The sequence below is a fragment of the Gopherus evgoodei genome, chromosome 2 (assembly GCF_007399415.2).
Source record: "Gopherus evgoodei ecotype Sinaloan lineage chromosome 2, rGopEvg1_v1.p, whole genome shotgun sequence".
NCBI classification, from domain to species: Eukaryota; Metazoa; Chordata; order Testudines; family Testudinidae; genus Gopherus; species Gopherus evgoodei.
The window spans coordinates 137,571,043-137,592,557 of NC_044323.1; the positions used below are offsets into that span (position 1 = coordinate 137,571,043).

The window sequence follows — 21,515 nt, forward strand, 5'->3', positions numbered from 1 at the left end:
GAGGGGCGGAATTGTTAGGGAGTTGGTGAGCTTCCCCCATGCAGACCCTGGCTGACTCCAAATCTCTCCCATTCAGTCAGGCACATCTGCCCCTGTCCCCAAACCTCTCTCCTCATGTGGCTTTGCACCCCAACTCCCATTCAGCCGCTGGCTCAACGCTGCTCCGCCCACTAGCCATTCTGAACCCCAGTCTGTGAATCCTCCCACCAGCCCCATGTGCCCCACTGTCTGTCCTAGCCTGGCTCTGGAGGCAGATACTGTGATGAACCTCTGCTCCGAGGGGAATTCTGTACCACTGTTCATGTACAGAATTTTTTTCCCACAGAAAACACATTCGGCCCCAGCAGAACTGCAACACTTCGTTTTGCCCACCAGAGGTTGCTGTGGCACTAGAACAGCCAGCCTCTAGCGGGCAACTCTAGCGGGCAACACAGTGGCCTCTAGCGGGCAAAAGGCAAAACTGCAGCACTTCTGGGGCAGAATGTATTTTCTGAGGAAAAATGATGTGGCACACATGAACTGTGTGTGTGCACAGTGGTGCAAAATTCCCTCAGGCATGCTTAATGATAGATGTGACAGAATGTACCAGGCCCTTCTAGACTCCAACTCGAGGCCCCACTCCTCTGCTGCACCCTGCCCCAGAAAGGAGCAACATGCAAGGAAAAGACCAGTGAAGTTGGGTCTTCCAGGCCTGCCTAGAGAGATCTCTTGGAAGCAGCCATATTGGAAACTACAAAGACCTGGTCCTCTAAGGGCTAGAAAGTCTAGTGACAGCCAATCAGTGCCCAAGAGGCTCAGATAACATTTGATGCTGGGCCTTAGTAGGGCAGTCCCTGGGTGGGAAGGTGTTCCTCTTTGGCCAAAGGAGTACTAGCAGGGTACAACTCAGCCCTCACTTGCACAGTTGGGTTTGCAGGGAAAGAGGAACAGGAGAAGTCTGGTCCTGGGATATTGGTGAAGATAAAGGGGCCAGATGGGAAGAGGTCTAGGGAAGTGGCAGCAACAAATGTAACTGAACAGTATGTGGCTGCTGTTTATAGGGCCTCTAGGTTGGAATATAGAGTAATGGGTGGATCCACCAGCAAAATAGCATCAACCCCAAGAAATGGGAGGCGGGGGGAGAAGCCTAACCTAAGCCCCATGAAGGGGACAGGTCTTGCTTAGAAGCCCAAGCAAAGAATGCTAGGGCTAAAGACTCTGGTGAGGGTAGACAGACCCTTTTGTTGGACTCTGCAAGATGTTCAGTCTGACTGTGTGACTTGGCTGGAGGTCCAAGCCAAAGAAAACTGGCAGAGACAGGCAGATAGCCTAGAGGGGGTGCCAGGAGCAGCAAAAGGACTGAAATACTACACTCAGCCACAAAGAGGTGCTCAAGAGATAAGTGCCCCCCCCCCCCCCGTGCATCAGTAAACAGCAGATTAAAGCTGAATTTCCATACCTCATATGATTGGTTTTTTTTTTCCCAGTTTAATCTTAACTTTGAATTTCCTGGGTTTATATTTGTTTCTAGGATAATCACAACTTCCCTATAATGTATTTTACCCTATGCTATTGATATACACTCTCAACCTTACATTCTTACTGTACTTTTAATCTGGGAATATATAAACTCATTTTGTTACATCGGAGAGCATTCTTTCCAGGAAAAATCTCAATGCAAAATCTTGTTATGATCTCAAGAAGAAAATGTAACTTGTCCAAGTAAGTTTGAATGTAAAAAAGAAAAAAAAATAGTGAAATTCCCAAAGATACAAGCAAAATCTACTATGTCCACTACAGTTGCCATGATACACTATTCCACTATCAATGCTGCTCATGCTACTCTTATCTTGTTTAATTGAGAAAAGATCAGTTCAGATCTGGCCAAAAACAACAGTACTCTGCCAATAGAAGAAGAGTATTATACTCCTGCTTGCCTTTATCACTCATGTGTTTTCTCGGAAAAACTATGCTACATTTGTAGGAGCAGATAAATGATAGCACTATGATATAGGTAGGATCCCCTCATATCATAATATTAGGTGCTATTTATGTAATACTTGAGTAAAACTTTCTGAAAATCAATTAAACCTATTTTAAAAAATAATACATAAATTAATAAATGATGTAGGATTTTTTCTGTTTTTGTTAAAGCTATTATTGTGATCTGATCTTTCTGATGTCTGTACCCTAGGGAGACAGATGGAATTTCCACCAGGAGCTCCAGAGCAGTGCATCCCATAGCCACCCTGGTCATGTCATATCCTGCCCTAATTCTGGTGTTACACAGTGGCTGGCGAAGAGTCCAGCAGCTAAGGGAGGAGGGGCTCTACTGCCATAAAACTTTCCTCTGGGCAACTTTTCTGCTACATGGAGTCTCCCTTACAATCCATACAGGAAGAAGCTAGCACAAACCCTGACTGAATCTAGCTTAGTGTCTTCATTTTAGCAAATTTACCTACTATATTATCAAACATAGTTTGCTGAGACAGAACACCTCCTGATAAAACAGGATAAAGATATTGAGCTTACTTTATTGAACTTACCTTGCCAGGGTTTTTCTCTTTGAAGTGGGACATTTCTTGAAGAAATAGAAATAAATTCACCAATGCATCTACAATACATTGGTTTATTCTGGGCCTGTAGTCATGTTTGGAACTGATGACTTCCCAGCTGAGTATAGAAAAACAAATCTTTAGTTACAAGTAAAACTGAGAAGGTATTGCTTTTATGGAATATTTTGCTCTTATTATTAATCTTTTATACTATTTCTGGAAGAAAAGAAAAAACACTAAACAGAATCTGACCATTTTGAAAACTGATGTCCTCCATTTATCCTACTGCTACTGCTATAGAAATCCATAGTGCTTGTTATCCCATATATTCTGGCTAATGAATTACACAATGATCACGAAAGCTTATGCTCAAATAAATTTGTTAGTCTCTAAGGTGCCACAAGTACTCCTGTTCTTTTTGCGGATACAGACTAACACGGCTGCTACTCTGAAACAATGATCTAATTAAGTCTTGTGGAGTGAGGTGCAAGTCAAGATTATTATTTGTTATATTGTTAAATAAATATTTAAATAAATAACCACAATATTCTCTTGTACACAGACAACTCAATTTAAAGATTACAAGCTGGCAGGCACCAATTATTTCATCAGACTACTTTCTACAGTTTTTTCCTCTGGACATTCTTTCCTAACATGTTTGCAAACCACCACTCTATTTTCTCTAATTATATGGTACATCCTTTCCTCCCACCCTTTCTCTGCATTGTCTATTTAGATTTAAACACGTAGAGGGGGTATTATTGTCTCTTATTTTATGTTTGCACCGTGCACAATAGAACCTCAAACCTGGCAGAGTCTTTTAGATGATATTGGAATACAAACAATTAATAATAGTTAGCCACAGTGATGAAAAGCCTAAGCTAAAATTTGGGAAATCTCTATGTACAGTCGTCAAACACATGCAGGTTCCTTAGCTTCAGAATCTTTCCACAGCTTGACTGTGTTTTGAATAATAAACTACTTGTACTCTTGCTTATAGCAATATCTTACACTCTTTATCGATACATTCTCTTATTGAAACTACATAGTTAAACAGACCTAAAATAAATGATAGCTCAGTTCTGTGTAATATATTTCTAGGTCCCTATAAACAATCACAGCTGGAATCATTGCTTATTAATGCTGGAAGCATTAATTTCAAAGTCTAGATCCACATCTGCCTTACACAACTAAGTAAACACCAAGTTTGTGTTATTGGTGTTTCCTTTTAAAAAGAACATTATCAGGGCATTTGTCATACATTTAAAGCCATCTTGTGTGCCATTTAATGTGGTTCATTTATTGTATAATATTCTGGTGGGTATTTTTAGCATGCAAATGAGAAATTTTTGGCAAATTTGAGAAATCTTTATCAGATTTATTTTTTTATCCTAAAACCAAAGCCATCTGCTGAAGGATTGAGGTTTAAATCTATTTTCTTATTTTTTCTGTTTGTTTATTGTGCAGGCACCCTAATTTATTATTGTAGGGTTGCTCAAGAGAACAGGCCTATGGCTATTTTTATTTTAGATTTTTTTTTTAAGAACCCATATATAGAAGAATTAGAACCCATATAGAACTTGCAGAAAGCTGTTAGGGAAAAAATAACCACAAAATAGATCTAATTTTTGTCCTAGCAACCTATACAACATTTTAAGTGATAGCCTGTTTGCTTTTAATTTTCGCTTGGAGGAGTGCATGAACACAGGAAACGGTGGCAAACAGAATGAACAATTGGTACTGGCCTATATTATGTCCTATTAATGTAAAAGACGTGCCATCACATATATATCTAGAAGCTGAATTACATGTCCCACATTAGGAGAAAGGGAGTTGGCAACCAGATCAGTGACTACGCAGCACAGCATTGATCAGACTGTATGGAAGTAACATGTATACAGTACTACAGTTCTTTTACTTTGACACTCAATCTATTAAGTCTAATGCATTACTAGGAGATTGCCAACAACAATCAACAAAAACTTTTCTATTAGCAGTAATAATTCTTTTGGTCACAGATTGCTTTCTCTTTAGTTTAACCTAAGAACTAGATAAAAGGAGGATGGGGGGAAAGAAAATCCCTCATACTAGACGCACAGCGCTAAATACACAAATTATAGGCTCAAGGTGGGTCTCTCTAATATCCTGGGACCGACACTGCTACAGCAACACTGCATAATACTATAAGCTGTCAAACACAGGCCCCTCTTTCCAGATGATTGTTCTACCATTCAGTTGGAAGAGGAGACTTTCTTAGCTAGATAGCAAAGACAAACTACCATTATTTTCAGTTTTTCATACCATTCAGAGTAGTAAAAAATCGTAAGATTTCACTGTAAGAGCTATACTGGCTCCATTTTTGCTATTTAAAATTCAACTAGCATGAACTTGGAAGGCAAATGTACTCAAAACGGACCCCAAAACATTTGTCCAATTTATTTGGGTTGGTATACTAATATAAAATATTTTTAAATGATTTCAAAATGGATTTTAAAGAAACAGCTTTACTGTTAAAAATTTCAGATCATTAAGAAATTTTGAAATGAATGTGGTTCTTCAAGAAAATTGCACTGTATTAACTTGTTGAGCCTTTTTTTATTAGTGTCAGTGGATTTAAAACTTGCAAACGTTTTCCTGTATTGATTGACTTTTTTAAGCTGAAAGCTGGTTAAATAACAAGCTGCTTTGGTCTCATTCTCTGTGTAAAACCTCATATGCCTAATTAAAAATTGTATACTGTTTTAAAATTACTCTTTAGTCAGTGTGTTAGGGAGCTAGTGATGAGCTAATATTCACTCTTAATTGCATATTGTTGTCATTATATTTTATAATATGAGACTGTCTTGCATCAGTATAAAATGTGAATAAAATGACAAACTATAAATAAGACTTCAAAGTGTTTTGCAAGCATTAATTTAAGCTTATTTGTACCCTTATGAAGTACTGCAGATATTTAAAAATATGCAACAAAATAATTAAAGCTATAGAGACGGTTTTGAAAACATTATTCAGTACTAATGTTATACAGGCACTTATCTACATCAGTAATTAACCTCCAACAATAAGCAACAAAATTAATTTAAGAGAGAAATTACTATGCTATTAAGCTTTATAAATATTAATATATGGTATACAGTTGCAGTCTCACAAGATATTGTGGCTCGGAGCCCACTCACAATTTATCAGACTTAAAACAGAAAATAGCAGCTGAATAGCAAGCTGTGCTTTCTGCATTCTACCATTCTTTTCAGATGGAGAGATAGGGTGCTGCTTTTTGGGGACTCTCATCTGAGTAGGATGGAGGCTTCCATCTACCAATATGATATGATGTCTTTAGATGTGCACTGCATGCCTGTAGCACACATCTGAGATGTTATGGAAAAGTTGCCAAGGTTCATGTGTTCCTCTTACCATGCTGTTCATCTACACTGGCACTAATGATACTGCCAGGTCTGACCCCAAGTAGATCAGTGACTACAGGACTCAGGAAGCAAGAGTGAAAGGGATCAGAGAAGTAGGTTGTCTTTAAACTAGGTTCCAGGGGGATGTGACAAAAACTAACAGGTAAGCATAAAAAGAGGCCATCTTAATAGAGGACTAGATATTGAGAGGGGAAAAGAACATGAAAAAACACAATAGGATCATAGGAGAAACAAGAGGGAAATCAGTGGGGGGAATCTGCTCAACATCTCAGATGTTTATACACAAATGCAAGGAGTATGGGGAACACACATTAAGAACTGAGAGTATTCATCCATATGATAAATTATGACAATTAGTACCACAGAGACTTGGTGGGATAAGTCTCATGACTGAAATATTGGTATAAAGGTCTCTAGAACAGTGCTTGTAGCCAAATGACTCAGTGCTTACATCAGAGGTGGGCAAACTATAGCCTGTGGGCCACATCCAGCCCATGGGACCCTCCTGCCTGGCCCCTTAGCTTCTGGCCCGGGAGGCTCGCCCCCGGCCCCTCCCACGCTGTTCACCCTCCCCCGCAGCCTCAGCTCACCCTGCCACCAGGACAATGTGCTGGATGGTGAGCTGTGAGCTCCTGCGGCAGGGTGTTGTGCGGTGGCGACGGCGTGGCTGGCTCCAGGCAGGCCAGCCACCAGTGCTCCAGGCAGTGCAGTAAGGGGGCAGGGAGCTGCGGGGGGTGGTGTTGGCTAGAGGTCAGGGGACTTTGGGGTGGTGGTCATGGGGTGGGGGTGTGGATAGGGGTCAGGGTGGTCAGAGGGTGGGAAACAGGGGGTTGAATGGGGGAAGGGGTCCCATGGGGACAGTAAGGAATGAGAGGAGGGGTTGGATGGGGTGGCAGGGGTTACGGAGGCAGTCAGGGGACAGGGGTCCCAGTGGGGCTGTCAGGAATGAGAGGACGGGTTGGATGAGGCGGTAGGGGGCAGTCAGGGGTAGGGGTTCTGCGAGCAGTCAGAGGACAGGGTGTGTGTGTGGGGGAAGGGTGGATGGGGCAGGGGTCCTGGGAGGGCAGTTAGGGAATGGGGGATGGGGGGGGTTGGATGGGGCAAGAGTCCGGGGGGGGAGGGGGAACGCCATGACCTCCTCCCCTAACCAGCCCTCCATACAATTTCCAAAACCCGATGCGGCCCTCAGGCCAAAAAGTTTGCCAGCCCTGGACTAGACAGAAGAGTAGATTGGATCCAGGCATAGAAGCATAGCACAACAACTTGGCTTACCTGGCAGTTAAACAATGGGCAACACTATGGAGAAGGGGGACTCCAGACAAATTAGAAAATATCTGGGCTGAATTTTTAGAAATCTTTGATTAATTCCTAGCAGATGGAAATGACAATGTCGTTCTCCTTCTCTGTCCCCGCTCCCATTCCTTTACTGTTTTGTTCTCCCTTTATTTTTTGGGAGAAATTCAGTATATATTATATATATTAAAAACAATGACCACCACCACCACATACAAAAAAAAACTAAAACCCCAAAAGAAAACAAAAGCCCAAATCCTAAGCCAAAATACAGCTACTAAAACTAATTTTTTTCATTGATACTCCAATCTTATCAATCCCCTTTCAGTCTCTTCAGTGACTTCCCATATCAACCATGTCGAATTCTAGCTCCTCATGCTCATGTTCAAAAAGCCTTGCACATCTTGTCCCCACCTGTATTGTGGTTCTCATTGCTCCCTTGTCCCTCTGCTTCTCTCTCTTTACTGCTCCCTTCTCCAAGTTATGGTTTTGTACTGTCACTCAGGTGCCTCAGACACTTGGAACAGCTTTTCACTTTCTCCTCTCCAAGCTTCCTCTTCTTAAACCCACTTCCTAATTTCTGAATCCTTTATGAGTCTTTCATATTTAACTCTCTTCACCAATAATCTCTGTACACCAGAGTGTAGTCTCACTGAAATCAATTGGATTATTTGAGTTATGTACCTACTTAAGTGTTTACACCATCAGGGCCTTAACTTTCAATTTTTTGGTTTTTTTTTTTTACTACAGTGGTTTTGTAAAATGTAACATATTCTCTCTGTTGTAGCATTAAAAAGCAGACATTTATAATTTAGTTCATTATACATTTTAAATCTGAAGTTGCAACAGCAGTTTTTCAAATTAGTTTTACGAAGTCTTGACCTGATTTAAATCAACTAAAAAAAAAAATAAAAAAAATGTTTTAACTCATTTAGGTTGCTCTGCCCAGCCGTACAGGCTCAGTTCCCAGGATTACTGTTACTTGCCTTGACTCTGGTCAAGGAAGGGGATGCATTTGTATGTATCTATGTTTGTAAAGAACTACTTAAATGTGCTACTTAAATGACTAATCAAACATTTAAAAGTTACATCGTATTTCCACCTTCCCCAAAATACGATACTAATTAAAAATAAATAAACAAGTGAAAACACTACCAGGAACTAACAGACATGAAAGCAGAATGCCACTAGAAGAACTCTCCAACATAACGTTAATGATCTCTAATTATTTTGCAGACAATCTGATTTGAGGAGTAACAAAAAGGATGGTGTGCTCTATACATCAACATTACTTAATATTTAAATCCAAGCAAGAATCAAACTAAATATAGTACTTCTAAGTCTATATGTATGTTATTTCTACACATTGTACTGTCTCACCTTTTCAGCTTACTTGTCTCCTTATGTTTGACTTTGTAAAATCCAATGTATGTTTTACATCAAACAATAAAAACATTGGTTGACATGTGTGGCTCAGTGGTTAAGGCAGAACTCTGATGTGCAGTGTGACCTTGGCAAGTCACCATGGGCAACCTCTGTGCTTCAGTTTGCCCATCTGTAAAAAGGGTGTCATAATATAATGTATCTTCCTCACAGATGTGCTGTGAGGCTTGAGTAAGATTCCAGGTCTGTCACAATGTGTCACTCTGAAGCCTAGAATGTCTATTAACTCAGTGTGAATTGATGGAAACAGCTACATGGTTGAGAATATCACGAGGGTCAATCATCACTGGGATTCGTGGTTTGTTACCATCCAATTTTTAAATTCTCAGTTTGGCTTTTTTACATATTACGGAAGAAATCCATACCATCACAGCATGGACTGTCACATACTTAATGTTGATACAACACTTTACACATACAAAAGATTTTTCCATCTGAGGTTCTGGAAGCATTAACACAGAAATAATGAAGTGCAACATTCATTACAATGACTATGCTACAATCCTCTCTGTACGAGACACTGTTCTGATGTGTGTGTAGGATGACCCCTCAGTGAAATCACACCTTACAGCAGGGACCAGCAATCTTTGGCACGTGGCCGGTCAGGGAAATCCGCTGGCGGGCTGGTTTGTTTACCTGCAGCGGCTGCAGGTTCGACCGATTGCAGCTCCCACTGGCCACGGTTCACCATTTCAGGTCAGTGGGGGCGGTGGGAAGCAGCGGCCAGCACATCCCTCGGCCTGTGCTGCTTCCTGCAGCCCCCATTGGCCTGGAATGGTGAACTGCGGCGGGAGCTGCGATCGGCCGAACACTGCAGACACTGCAGCAGACACTACAGGTAAAGAAACCGTCCTGGCCTGCCAGCAGATTTCTCTGACAGGTCGTGTGCAAAAGGTTGCCAATCCCTGCCTTACGGCATGGTTTTAGTGAACTTGTACTTTTTCCTTTGTTTTCTATAAAACGTATACTTTAAATTTAAAATCCTTCAGCATCCTGGACAACTTTTTTCTGGGTCTTCCTTGTGGTCTTAGTCTTGTAACTACTAGATCTAATGCCCTCTGACCACAGTGCCCTCTGTCTCGTCTCACATAACACAACCATCTCAGTTAATACTCCCTCAGCTTTTGAGTGATGGGGGCCACCTGTATCATGGCTTGTACTGTTTCACTTCATAGCCAATTACCTCTCATCTTACTCAGCATCCATCTGAGCATCCTCATTTTGGCAATGTGAAGTAGTAGTAGTTCTCTCTTTCTCGATGGTCAGCATTCCTACATATACATACGTCATGGCTGGCCTAATCAAGGTCTTACACACTTTTCTCTTTAGTTCACTTGACATAGTCTTATTGCAGAGAATTCCTGACAACTCCCTCCATTTGTGCCAATAACTCTTCATACAACTACCAACATTCACAGTCCCATCATAGCTCAACACTGAACACTGTTGCACACCAGATTCTCATTTTACTAGCCTCTCGTCCCTCTTAATGAAGCATCACCAGTATTGCCTCTGTTGTTCGCTGATTCATAAACCGTTTTCTTTTAATCCAGCCCTCCATAATTCTAGATCCCTTATTTTAAAATAATATTTAAGAAAATATAGTAGTATTTTTTAAACATACAAATAACTAAAGATTCTACCAACTACTTGACTTTTTTGGGCTCTCAATGTAGGATCCCAGGAGAAGAGGAGATTTAGGAACATCTGAGTGGAAAGGTCTCTTTTCCCCCCATTCTTTATTTGCTCAATCTTGCCATCTGGCCCTGGTCTAGTACCCCCTGTAAAACAGAACCCACCTCCCTGCTCTCAGTACCCTTCCTTATCGGAACTTGAACAGGGTTTAAGAGTTCAGCAACACCTTAAACATGTTTAACTTAAAGCATGTGAGTAGTTCCATCTGAATTCAATGGAACTTCTTAAGTGCTTAAAGTTAAGCATGTGTTTAAATCGCTTTACTTGACAGTGACTACAGTGCTCAGCAGTTTGCAGGATTGAGCCTGAAATGACCACTAGGTTTTTTATAATAGAGTTATATATGCCTGTACAAGAATGATCCTATGAATCCTTTCATGTCAGTATCTTTATAGAAGTGTTATCTTTTTTGTGTATGCTACCAGATGTTTAGAACTAACAAAAATAAACCACTGTTTTTAATTGCTATTTTTTTCTTCTCCTCATCCTTCTGGCAAACTGCTGCATCATTTCTAAAATTGTGACAAGCAAATGCACAAGCTATCACATAGCTGTAAAAGCAGATGCTTCAACCCATCACTGTCACAAACTCTGGCCAGGAGATTTAGTAGCATTGCATTCTCTGGAAATGACTAATAGTCTCATGCTCTCAGTTTGTATGTAGACATCTGCTCAAGCAAAGATCCATCAAGTTCTTCTTAGAAAGGTCAGTTGATCTCAAGTTACTGATTTAAAAATCTCTACGAGTTGTGCTGGAATGTTTTTAATCACGTGAACGTGTTTTATATATGTGTACACACACACCACTCAAAATTACAGCCATGACAAAGCAGAACATGATGTGGCAACTGGAGGATTATAAACACAAACAAAGAGTTAGTAATTACACAGCTTCAAGCCTTTGTAATTTTCCAACAATGATAATCACATCTGCCTTGAGCCTCTGAAGGCTTTGTGGACTAGAAGATGCCATTTAGGACCTACTACTCAAGTCTGCAGAGTTGAAAGTTACATTCCTATAGATCTATAAATTAAAACAATCTATTATTGCAGTCTTTACAAAAAGTCAAAATCCAGAGCTCAACAGAGAAGTAAATTCTAAGTAACAACTAGAAAGTCATCAATTAGGACCTTTACAGAGTTTGATAAATATTACAACTAATCGACTAAGAGGCCTAAGAACATTTCTTTCTGGGTATTAGCAATAGTTACAAAACTTGAATAAATGAAAGCAAGTTTGTGAAGTTATATATAAGTAGAAGAGATCCTAGAAAGCACACTTCTTCAAAGCCCCCTTTGCATAAATAAAACTAGATATTTAAAATATTACATCTGCAATTTCTTAACGCCAAAAGCTTACAGATGCACACAAGTTTGACATCACATGAAAATCAGTTCTACATGTTATTCAGATAACAAAAATGGCTTCCAGTCCTCCCCAAAAATTTAAATTTCAATATGTAAAATAAAAAAAATTACTTTGAAAAAGCACACTGATTTTAATGTATATTTCTAGAATTAAGGGTTATCAATCATTTTAATTATGTAATGTTAACACCTCTCAAGCAAAAGTTTCTAAAACTTCTATTATAAGGTGGTGCAATAGTATTATGTTTACTGTAATAAAAGTATTACAGATTTATGAACAGCACTGAATGTGGTGTGTAGGAATCATTTAGTGCTAAGTAGAAATATCAAGTTTTAAACACCACTTAACTCAGACTGCACATTCTTAGTGATGTATCTGTCTAGTTTAGAAGGCTGATTATGTAGTCTGAGTATTTTCTCCTATGCTACTTGGAGATCCCAATGCAATAATTAGGTATATTAAGATGTTGAGAGTAATTTGTGTCAGCTGACTATGACAAAGCAAATGGAATAAATTTGTATTTGTGGCATAAATCAAACAGTGGGAGATGAGACAAATATCTATTTTCTTTTAACAGTTTCATAGTGTTGCTTAGTTAGCAAGGAACAAGGCATATAGTCACCACCTAGAAATATACTCTGCCCTCACCCACATGAACTGTTAACATTCTTTGCCCAAAACTCGTGGTTATTAATTTACTCACTATAAACAGTAAGTTTTCTAAAGTAATCTTTATAGTCTCTCTTCCTAATCAGTCCCACCATTGGGCATCCATGTCGGAGTTCTCCTTCACCGTATCTGACAAAAGCAGTCCTGAAGAAAGTCTTCCGGATTTCACCAGCACTTTATATTATAGTCACTATATTATCCATATTTTTTAACACTAATGATCTGGCAGCACCTTTCCTCTCCGTGCAAGGGATTTTCTTTTTACATTGAACTTAATGAAACTTACTGACCACTAGAAGAAAAGAGCAACATCTCCAAATCCAATCTCTCTAATTAACTACATCTCTTCCCAGTCCAAGCATATCACTACTGTCAAAGCTGTAAAGGCTCTGAATGGATGAATCCCATTAACAATGCACAATGTATTGTAACTTTTTTAATAGTTTACATCAACTTTTGTCCTTGGCTTGAAAAAGTTTTGGAAAAATGAAGGCAAAATTATTACCTACAATCAATGGTAATGTGTATAGAGTGTATGCTCAGGTTAAGTCCAAAAAGATTACTTAGCAGTAAAGGATCAGGCTCCTATTTTAGTCTCTTTTATCAGATGTAGTTACTCTCAGGAAACCAGTTTTAATGGTTAATAAAGATAATGAATGCATAAAACTGAAACGTACTCAGTAATAAATTTTCCTATTAAATTCAGGTACAAGCAGGACACATTTTGATCAGCAGTGGTGCCAATGATGTTCACTCCCGATAGGTAATGAGATATGTGGAACATTTGATAACTATGATCTGTAGAAGTCAGTACTTTATTAAATGGTGCTCTGAATATACTAATGCTTACAACCATTAAAACTGGCCCACCCTAGAGGAAAAGAAAACAATATTTGAGGAACAGCATCTTTCTGTGTTGAAACCTCTCTGTTGTGGATCAATGTTATTATTTTAAGCAAATTCTTACACATGCTTTCATCAAAGCAGCTTTTTTCATGATAAAAGAGTTGAAGAGTGCTTTTTCTAGAGTTCTTTTGTGTTGGTAAATGATAAACAAAAGAAATAGTATTTTTCAACTCATCTCATACAAGTACCATAGTGCAATCTCTTTGTCGTGAAAGTGAATTTATAAATGTAGATTGTTACATAACAGCACTCAAAAACAAAACAATGTAAAACTTTAGAGCCTACCAGTCCACTCAGTCCTCCTCCTTGTTCAGCCAATCACTAAGAGAAACAAGTCTGTTTACATTTACAGGAGATAATGCTGCCTGCTTCTTATTTACAATGTCACCTGAAAGTGAGAACAGACATTCACATAGCACTTTTGTAGCTGGCATTGCAAGGCATTTACCTGCTAGATATGCTAAACATTCATATGCTCCTTCATGCTTTGGCTACCACTCCAGAGGACATGCTCCCATGTTGATGATGCTTGTTAAAAAAAGAATGCATTAATTAAATTTGTGACTGAACTCCTTGGGGGAGAGTTGTATGTACCCTGCTCTGTGTTTTACCCGCATCCTGCCATATATTTCATGTTATAGCAGTCTCAGATGATGACCTAGCACATGGTGTTCATTTTAAGAACACTTTCACTGCAGATTTTACAAAATGTAAAAAAGGTACCAATATGATATTTCTAAAGATAACTACAGCACTTGACCCAAGATTTAAGAATCTGAAGTGCCTTCCAAAATCTGATTGGGATGGGGTGCGAACCATGCTTTCAGAAGTCTTAAAAGAGCAACACTCTGATGCGGAAACTATAGAACCCGAACCACCAAAAAAGAAAATCAACCTTCTGCTGGTGGCATCTGACTCAGATGATGAAAATGAACATGTATTGGTCTGTACTGCTTTGGATTGTTATCGAGCAGAACCCATCATCAGCATGGATGCATGTCCTTTGGAATGGTGGTTGAAGTATAAAAGGACATATGAACCTTTAGTGCATCTGGCACATAATATCTCGCAACGGCAGCTACAGCAGTGCCATGTGAACGCCTATTCTCACTTTCAGGGGACATTTTTTTAATTGCTTGACAACCCTAATTATAAGTAAAATAAATAGCTCTGAGCAGTCCTGATCTACAAGTCTTTTCCTTTCAATAGCCATGCTATTTAATGTAGACATTTCATAATTGCATATAGTACTGGTCCTTAGTTCAAGAAGTCGGTGTACTGCTGCTCCTACATTAAACTCTGAATGAACATCTTCATTAGGTGTAGAAACCAAGCGAGTGTCTATTTATTTGGTATAAGTAATAATACAAATTTCCTTTCCTCTTTTACCTTGTGAATCTTTCCTGGAAATAAGGGCATCAGAGGATATGTATACATTAGTTGACGTAATCTGGGACATCATATTGACTAAAGCCTATTTTTTCTGGTAGCTGAAGACTCTAAGTCCTGTATTCAAAACTTCCGATTATCCACTGGAAGATTCTGAATGTGGGTTTCACTTGCTGATGAACAATTTGTCAGCTTAACAAATCCACACTCTCATTCAGATACTCTAGTGTCTGTATCCCTTATGGACTGCACATCCATTTCTTACTCAAAACAATGGCTTTTTTTGGTTAGAGAAGTTTCTTTTACTTTTCTTCACAGTTTCCAGGAGATGACTGTAGTATTTTATTACATGATTAGCATTTGACAATCTTGGATGTGTTTTTCAGGGGACTGTACTGCAGATCTGATGGTATAGTACATATGACTCTGTACCTTCCCTGTTTCAACCACACATATATTCATGTTTGATCTGTGTACTAATACGCTACCTCGCTTACTCGTTAACGCTGGCATTTGTTGTGCTTATTTTCTCTCTAAGATTGGTAAAGGAATATCATGTCTCAGGAGAGCTCTTGAAAACTACTACTCCTGTAAAATGAAGAACTTGCCTGGCATTGCTAGTTGAGAGTCAAATCTTTCTAAAGTAGATGATCAAACTGTTAGTGTTATTCTTCCAAGTTGTTTTACAATACTGGGGAAAACCTTATCTTGGCCTGTGGCTAGAGATATGACTTTCTACAATTCCATGACTTGATTTGGAGATATTTTGGCTTTCCTCTGATGTCTTTCTCAAAACTGATAATTAAACTGTAATTTAAAATTTCTTGGAGAGAATCCTATCCTCTAGTTCCTCAACACACATAGCTTGCTCTAATCTGTGTAAGACTTATTGATAGATGAGCTACATAAATTCCAGTTTAAATGTTTTGTGCATTTCAACTACCATCCCATATGTCTGCAAACACAGACCTGCTTTTTGGAGCAAATTTTGATGGGCCAGCCCTTACATAAAAGATTGCTTTAGACTACTGGTTCTACATGCCTCCAGTATCTCTTAGATATAGTCGATCCTCTAGTCTAGGATTTCCAAGGAAGAGGATGATCAATAATACAAGGCTCCTAGTATTGAGGTAATTTTAGAAATAATGTGTAATATGACACTGTAGCCAAATGTTATTCATTTGAAGTCCTGATTCTGCCAAATCACAAAATAAGCATTTCAGTGTTAATATATAAGACACCAAACTGGACAGTCTTTACGCAAAAGAATAAATGTGCACAAATCAGACATCAAGAATTGTAACATTCAAAAACCAGTAGGAGAGCACTTCAATCTCCCTGGACACTCAATAGCAGACTTAAAAGTGGCCATTCTTCAACAAAAAAACTTCAAAAACAGACTTCAATGAGAAACTGCAGGACTAGAATTAATTTGCAAATTGGACACCATCAAATTAGGCCTGAACAAAGACTGGGAGTGGATGTGTCACTATAAAAAGTAATTTCCCCTCTGCTGATACTCACACCTTCTTGTCAACTGTTGACTTGTCAACTGAGAATAGGCCACTTCCACCTTAATTGAATTGGCCTTGTGAGCACTCACCCCACACTTGGCATTGTTAGCACTGACCCCCCACTTGGTAAGGCAATTCCCATCTTTTCATGTGCTGTATGTATCTGTATCTATCTATAGATACACACACACACTGCTTACTGTATTTTTCACTCCATGCATCTGATGAAATGGGTTTTAGCCCATGAAAGCTTATGCCCAAATAAATGTGTTAGTCTCTAAAGTGTCACAAGGACTCCCTATTGTTTTTGCTGATATAGACTAACACGGCTACCACTCTGAAACCATTAGAAACTTGATTTTTATATATCCACAATATGATACTTGCTCTACTGTACTGTATTTTTGCCATTTTGCCAAGCAAGCAGTAGCAGAATTTGGGGCCTTACAGGTAAATTTCCTGTTTGGAGCACAATTTGTGACAGGCTTTTTTTAGTATGTGTTTGTTTACAAAATGTATAGAAGTTGTGCTTCCTTGAACAAGAGTGGTAACAAACAACACAGGCAACTCCCTTCTTGCAGAACCCTAATATCAGATACCTCTATTTCAGGGGTAGCCAACCTATGGCATGGGTGCTGAAAGCAGCAAGCGTGCTGATTTTCAGTGGCACTCACACTGCCCAGGTCCTGGCCACCGGTCCGAGGGCTTTGCATTTTAATTTAGTTTTAAATGAAGCTTCTTAAACATTTTAAAAACCTTATCTACTTTACATACAACAATAGTTTAGTTATATATTATAGACTTATAGAAAGAGACCTTCTAAAAACATTTAAATGTATTACTGGCATGCGAAACTTTAAACTAGAGTGAATAAATGAAGACTCAGCACACAACTTCTGAAAGGCTGCTGATCCCTGCTCTATCTCATCCCCAGAAGCAGTTCTCTCTCCCCTCCCCCAGGCCTCACTAATGTTTCATTGGCTCACAAACTCTATGCGAGTTTTCCACACTTTTCACCTGGGAGACCCTAGTCGAAGGCTGCTCACCAAGCTCACATGATTTTGAACGGTGAGTGGGGCATCTATCTATCTTCCTTTTGTGAAGTTGCTCCTCAAAAGAGAACACTCAGATCTTCAACTGCCAGACAAAGAAGAGTGCTTTAACTCCCCAAATACCCATAATAACTCTGACTTTAGTTATTGCGTGTTTTTTTCAGCTCTTTGCATGGGGAATTTTATACTTCAATGCCCCTTAATCATAAAATCATAGAAGATTAGGGTTGGAAGGGACCTCAGGAGGCCATCCAGTCCAACCCCCTGCTCAAAGCAAGACCAACCCCAACTAAATCTGTGAGAATGGTACTTCTCCTGGGTCTTCATCCTCCTTTGAGCCCCTTTCTTCCCTTGGACACGTTGGCCTTCCCCATTACTTCTTGAGTCTTCTGGTTCTGCTTTTTCCATGGGGGCATCCCACTATCCTTTGATTGAGTAGACCAGGTACTATTGTCACTCCAGCCTGCATCATTCCAATATGTTCTTGCATGGTTAATGTGCAAGCCATTAGCAACTTTTGCCATAACAGTATTATCATCGTCATATGTTACGGCCATATAATCAAACCAGTCATTCTGCCTTGTAAACATTTAGTGATATGGTCACGTGACCATGCCCTTGGCCATATCAAATGAATAACACTTCCAAGCATTTGATGTAATTACTGAAAATGAGCAACCACTTATTCAAATATCTAAATCTGTGCATTGAATTAAATCTCCAAAAGAATAAACACATTATACTTTATTACTTACTATTAAACACAGGTGAACATCTATTATTCTATTTATACAAATGCCATGTTTGGAGTAATTATTTATAGTACATAACACTTAGAGGTCTCAACTCAGATTGGAATCCTGTTGTTCTATATACTGAGCAAACACATAGTAAAAGACAGTCCATACTCTAAAAAGCTTACGTCTGAATAAACAAGGCAGATAGTGAGGGAGAGGGGAAACCAAGTCATAGAGAGATCAAGTAATTTGCCCATGTCACACAAAAATTCAGTGGCCGAGCCAGAAATGTAACCCAAGTCTCCTGATTCACAACCTAGTGCCCTAGCCACTGGACCACATTACCTCTCAATAATAAACATCTCTCTATTTTTGGTACAATTGAAGCTTTCAGTGATATAGGCAGTTATATTTCAAATACTTTCTGAAGCACAGCTGTGTTTACACTTCTTGAGCAGTGAGCAATTATAGCATATTTCATAGACTCACAAAAATGGAGGGCTGGAAGTGACCTTGAGAAGTCATTAAGTCTAGCCCCCTTTGCTGAGTCAGGACCACATAAATCTAGACCATTCCTGACAGATGTTAATATTTTAGTGACTTTTTAAAAAAGATGTTATTGAAACTGCTAACAGAGGATAAAATACTAGGGAACTTGAGCACAGGTATCTTGTCTATTAGAAGGTGGTTGTCATGGCTATTGGCTTGCGGAAGCTGCTATATACAGTCCTTTTGGGGAGTAAAAGTTAATTGCCTATAAGATCATTTTAAATAAAACAATACATAACAGCTCAACTGGAGAGTGGGGTAAAATATATAAAAAATTAGAAACACAGCAGGCCACATAATTCTTAAGAATCTGGGATGTGATTTTCAAAAGTGCTCAGCACTGGCCTAACACTTCTCTCCTGGAAGTCAATGATAATCACTGACTACTTTTGAAAATCCCATCTTTAGTGTTTAAATTTGGAGTGGACTGAATATGACCAGTGAAAAATATCTTCAGAGTCCTTGTTCTATGGGCACTTGGCCTGTGCAGAAATGCCACTACCCTCTTTCTCAAATGTAAAAGCAGCAAAGAATCCTGTGGCACTTTATAGACTAACAGACATTTTGGAGCATGAGCTTTCGTGGGTGAATACCACATGTATCCGACGAAGTGGGTATTCACCCACGAAAGCTCATGCTCCAAAACGTCTGTTAGTCTATAAGGTGCCAGAGGATTCTTTGTTGCTTTTACAGATCCAGACTAACACGGCTACCCCTCTGATACTTTCTCAAATGTAGCAAGCATTTACACCAAAGTTACTCCATTACCTCTCAATTCATTTTAAAATCCATTTCAAAACTGCCCCTTTTAAACCTCTAAAATGAATTGCTCCAATCTACCGAACAAACCTCTCTACTTCTTTCTGTTCAGCTAGAAATTATCTACTTTGATTGTTCACACAATCTTAGCACTGTTGGTGCAAGAGCTTTCTCCTGCTATCTGAAACACCCTTCCTGTTTCTCTGTATACCTCTCCATCTATCAAAGGGTGCCTGAAAATCACATTCCCCCCCTAAAACAGCAGAGAAAATCCTAAACTAACTGTATTTAACACTCAAAAGCACTGACAGATACAGACTGTAGGAAAACTATATACATCTCTACCTCGATATAATGCTATCCTTGGGAGCCAAAAATATCTTAGCATGTTATAAGTGAACCTGCGTTATATTGAACTTGCTTAGATCCACTGGAGTGCGCAGCCCCTCCTCCCCCTGGAGCACTGTTTTACTGCATTATATCCAAATTCGTGTTATATCGGGTAGTGTTATATTGGGGTAGAGGTGTACAACATAAAACTAATATAACCATGTGATAGAACTAAAATAAGTGTTTTCCCCTGTACATGCTCAGTAGTTATTTTCAAATGTTGATCTAAAATTTATTCAAGTCAGGCTAAATGCCCAGAAAAATCCACTGGTAAAAATGATGCCCTTTTTGCCAAGACAAAACGGCAAATCAAACCAGAAAAAACCCTTTTTGTCCCCTTCCCCCCGCAACTTCTATAAACACCTGAGTCTTTTTTAAAATATAAAAACAGTTCCCAGTCTGAGAATTTATAAAGCAGAAAACTGGGAAATTCATGTTACTGAGTCCAGTTAAAGGGAAAGAAAAGAGAAAACAAATACTGCACTTCAGCCTGGAGGGATATGTTAGGTATAGATGGAGGCGGCAAGTGGGGGTTGGCACAGAGCTGTAATTCCCAATTTGTTGATTACACTGAATTTCCAACTCTTTTGTTCCACTGGAGACGCACAAAGGGTGGGAACCAGGATCTAGGCCAATGAATTCAAGGCATGTTCCAGGAATTCATTATGGAAGGAGTGAGCCCTATTAATATTAATGTTTTGTTTCAAGTTCTCTTTTCTCAAATGTTTGCTAACTAAAGCATCAGTTTACAAAACTCTAACAGGTTAAACATTAATTTTTACAGCACTCTCTCTTATCTAATAGCCAAGGCCTCCTTACAACAAATTCTGAACTCCATATGCTGTCCATATACTTCTGGCTTCCTAAACATCAGATTAATCAAAGAGTTTCAGAGTAAGTAGTTAAATCAATTATTTTTCACTGGTGTTAAAACAACAGAGATGGAAAATAATCTCTCTGATCAAAGTGTTCCGTTCTCCTGTGCAAGATAGTGTCCCATCATAAGACTGACGTGATATAATGAAAAAAATCACTTTTGTTTAACGCCCCCCATATTATTCCTTCCTTGTATTGTAAATATAACCAAATTTTAATAAAAGTACCAGCTAAAGTGTTTTTAATAAAAAGAAACTAAATCGATACTTTAAAATAAAGACTATCAATAACCAATTAGGATTCCACTTTAAAAATAACTATGTTACACTGACATGCATCTGAGGAAGTGGGTATTCACCCACGAAAGCTCATGCTCCAAAACGTCTGTTAGTCTATAAGGTGCCACAGGATTCTTTGCTGCTTTTACAGATCCAGACTAACACGGCTACCCTCTGATACTATGTTACACTGAGTTACAGTACTTTAAAATCAGATATTTACTGAAGCCCAGATCCTGCCATCGGATCTGTGTGGGCGAACCAATGTGTTTGCACAGAACCCCAATCACGTCACCAGTGATCCACATGGGGAGAGGAGTTTGCCACATCCAATTGCAGAATCAGGTACTAAGCTATTGTCCTGGACTAGACAGGTAGAAATAGATATTTTATACTAGAGATATTTTTCCATAAATCCTGGAAAAAATAAACTACTGTGTTTGTAACCAGATGCATCAGTTGGAATGATAAACTCAAACCCTATGTGAATCTAGAGTTCTGGCTCTTAAAATTCCTTAAAATATGCCATGGCTGCACAAAATTGTTTTTGAAAAGCTAGAAGTCTTCAAGCAAATTTCTGCCATCTTCATGTGTTTTTAAAACTTTTGATTGACACAGGGCATTGTGTAATTTGTGGAGT

General features: G+C 39.0%; 1 protein-coding gene across 4 annotated transcripts in view; it reads right to left on the minus strand.

Moving 5' to 3' along the window:
- RETREG1 (reticulophagy regulator 1) overlaps positions 1–21,515 on the minus strand; it is a 105,796-nt gene that overhangs the window by 22,478 nt on the left and 61,803 nt on the right. For all 4 annotated transcript variants that reach the window (XM_030551740.1, XM_030551738.1, XM_030551739.1 and 1 more), the window contains one exon: positions 2,526–2,652. In XM_030551740.1, coding sequence (XP_030407600.1) covers positions 2,526–2,652 — 127 coding nt within the window. The remainder of the gene's footprint in view (positions 1–2,525; positions 2,653–21,515) is intronic.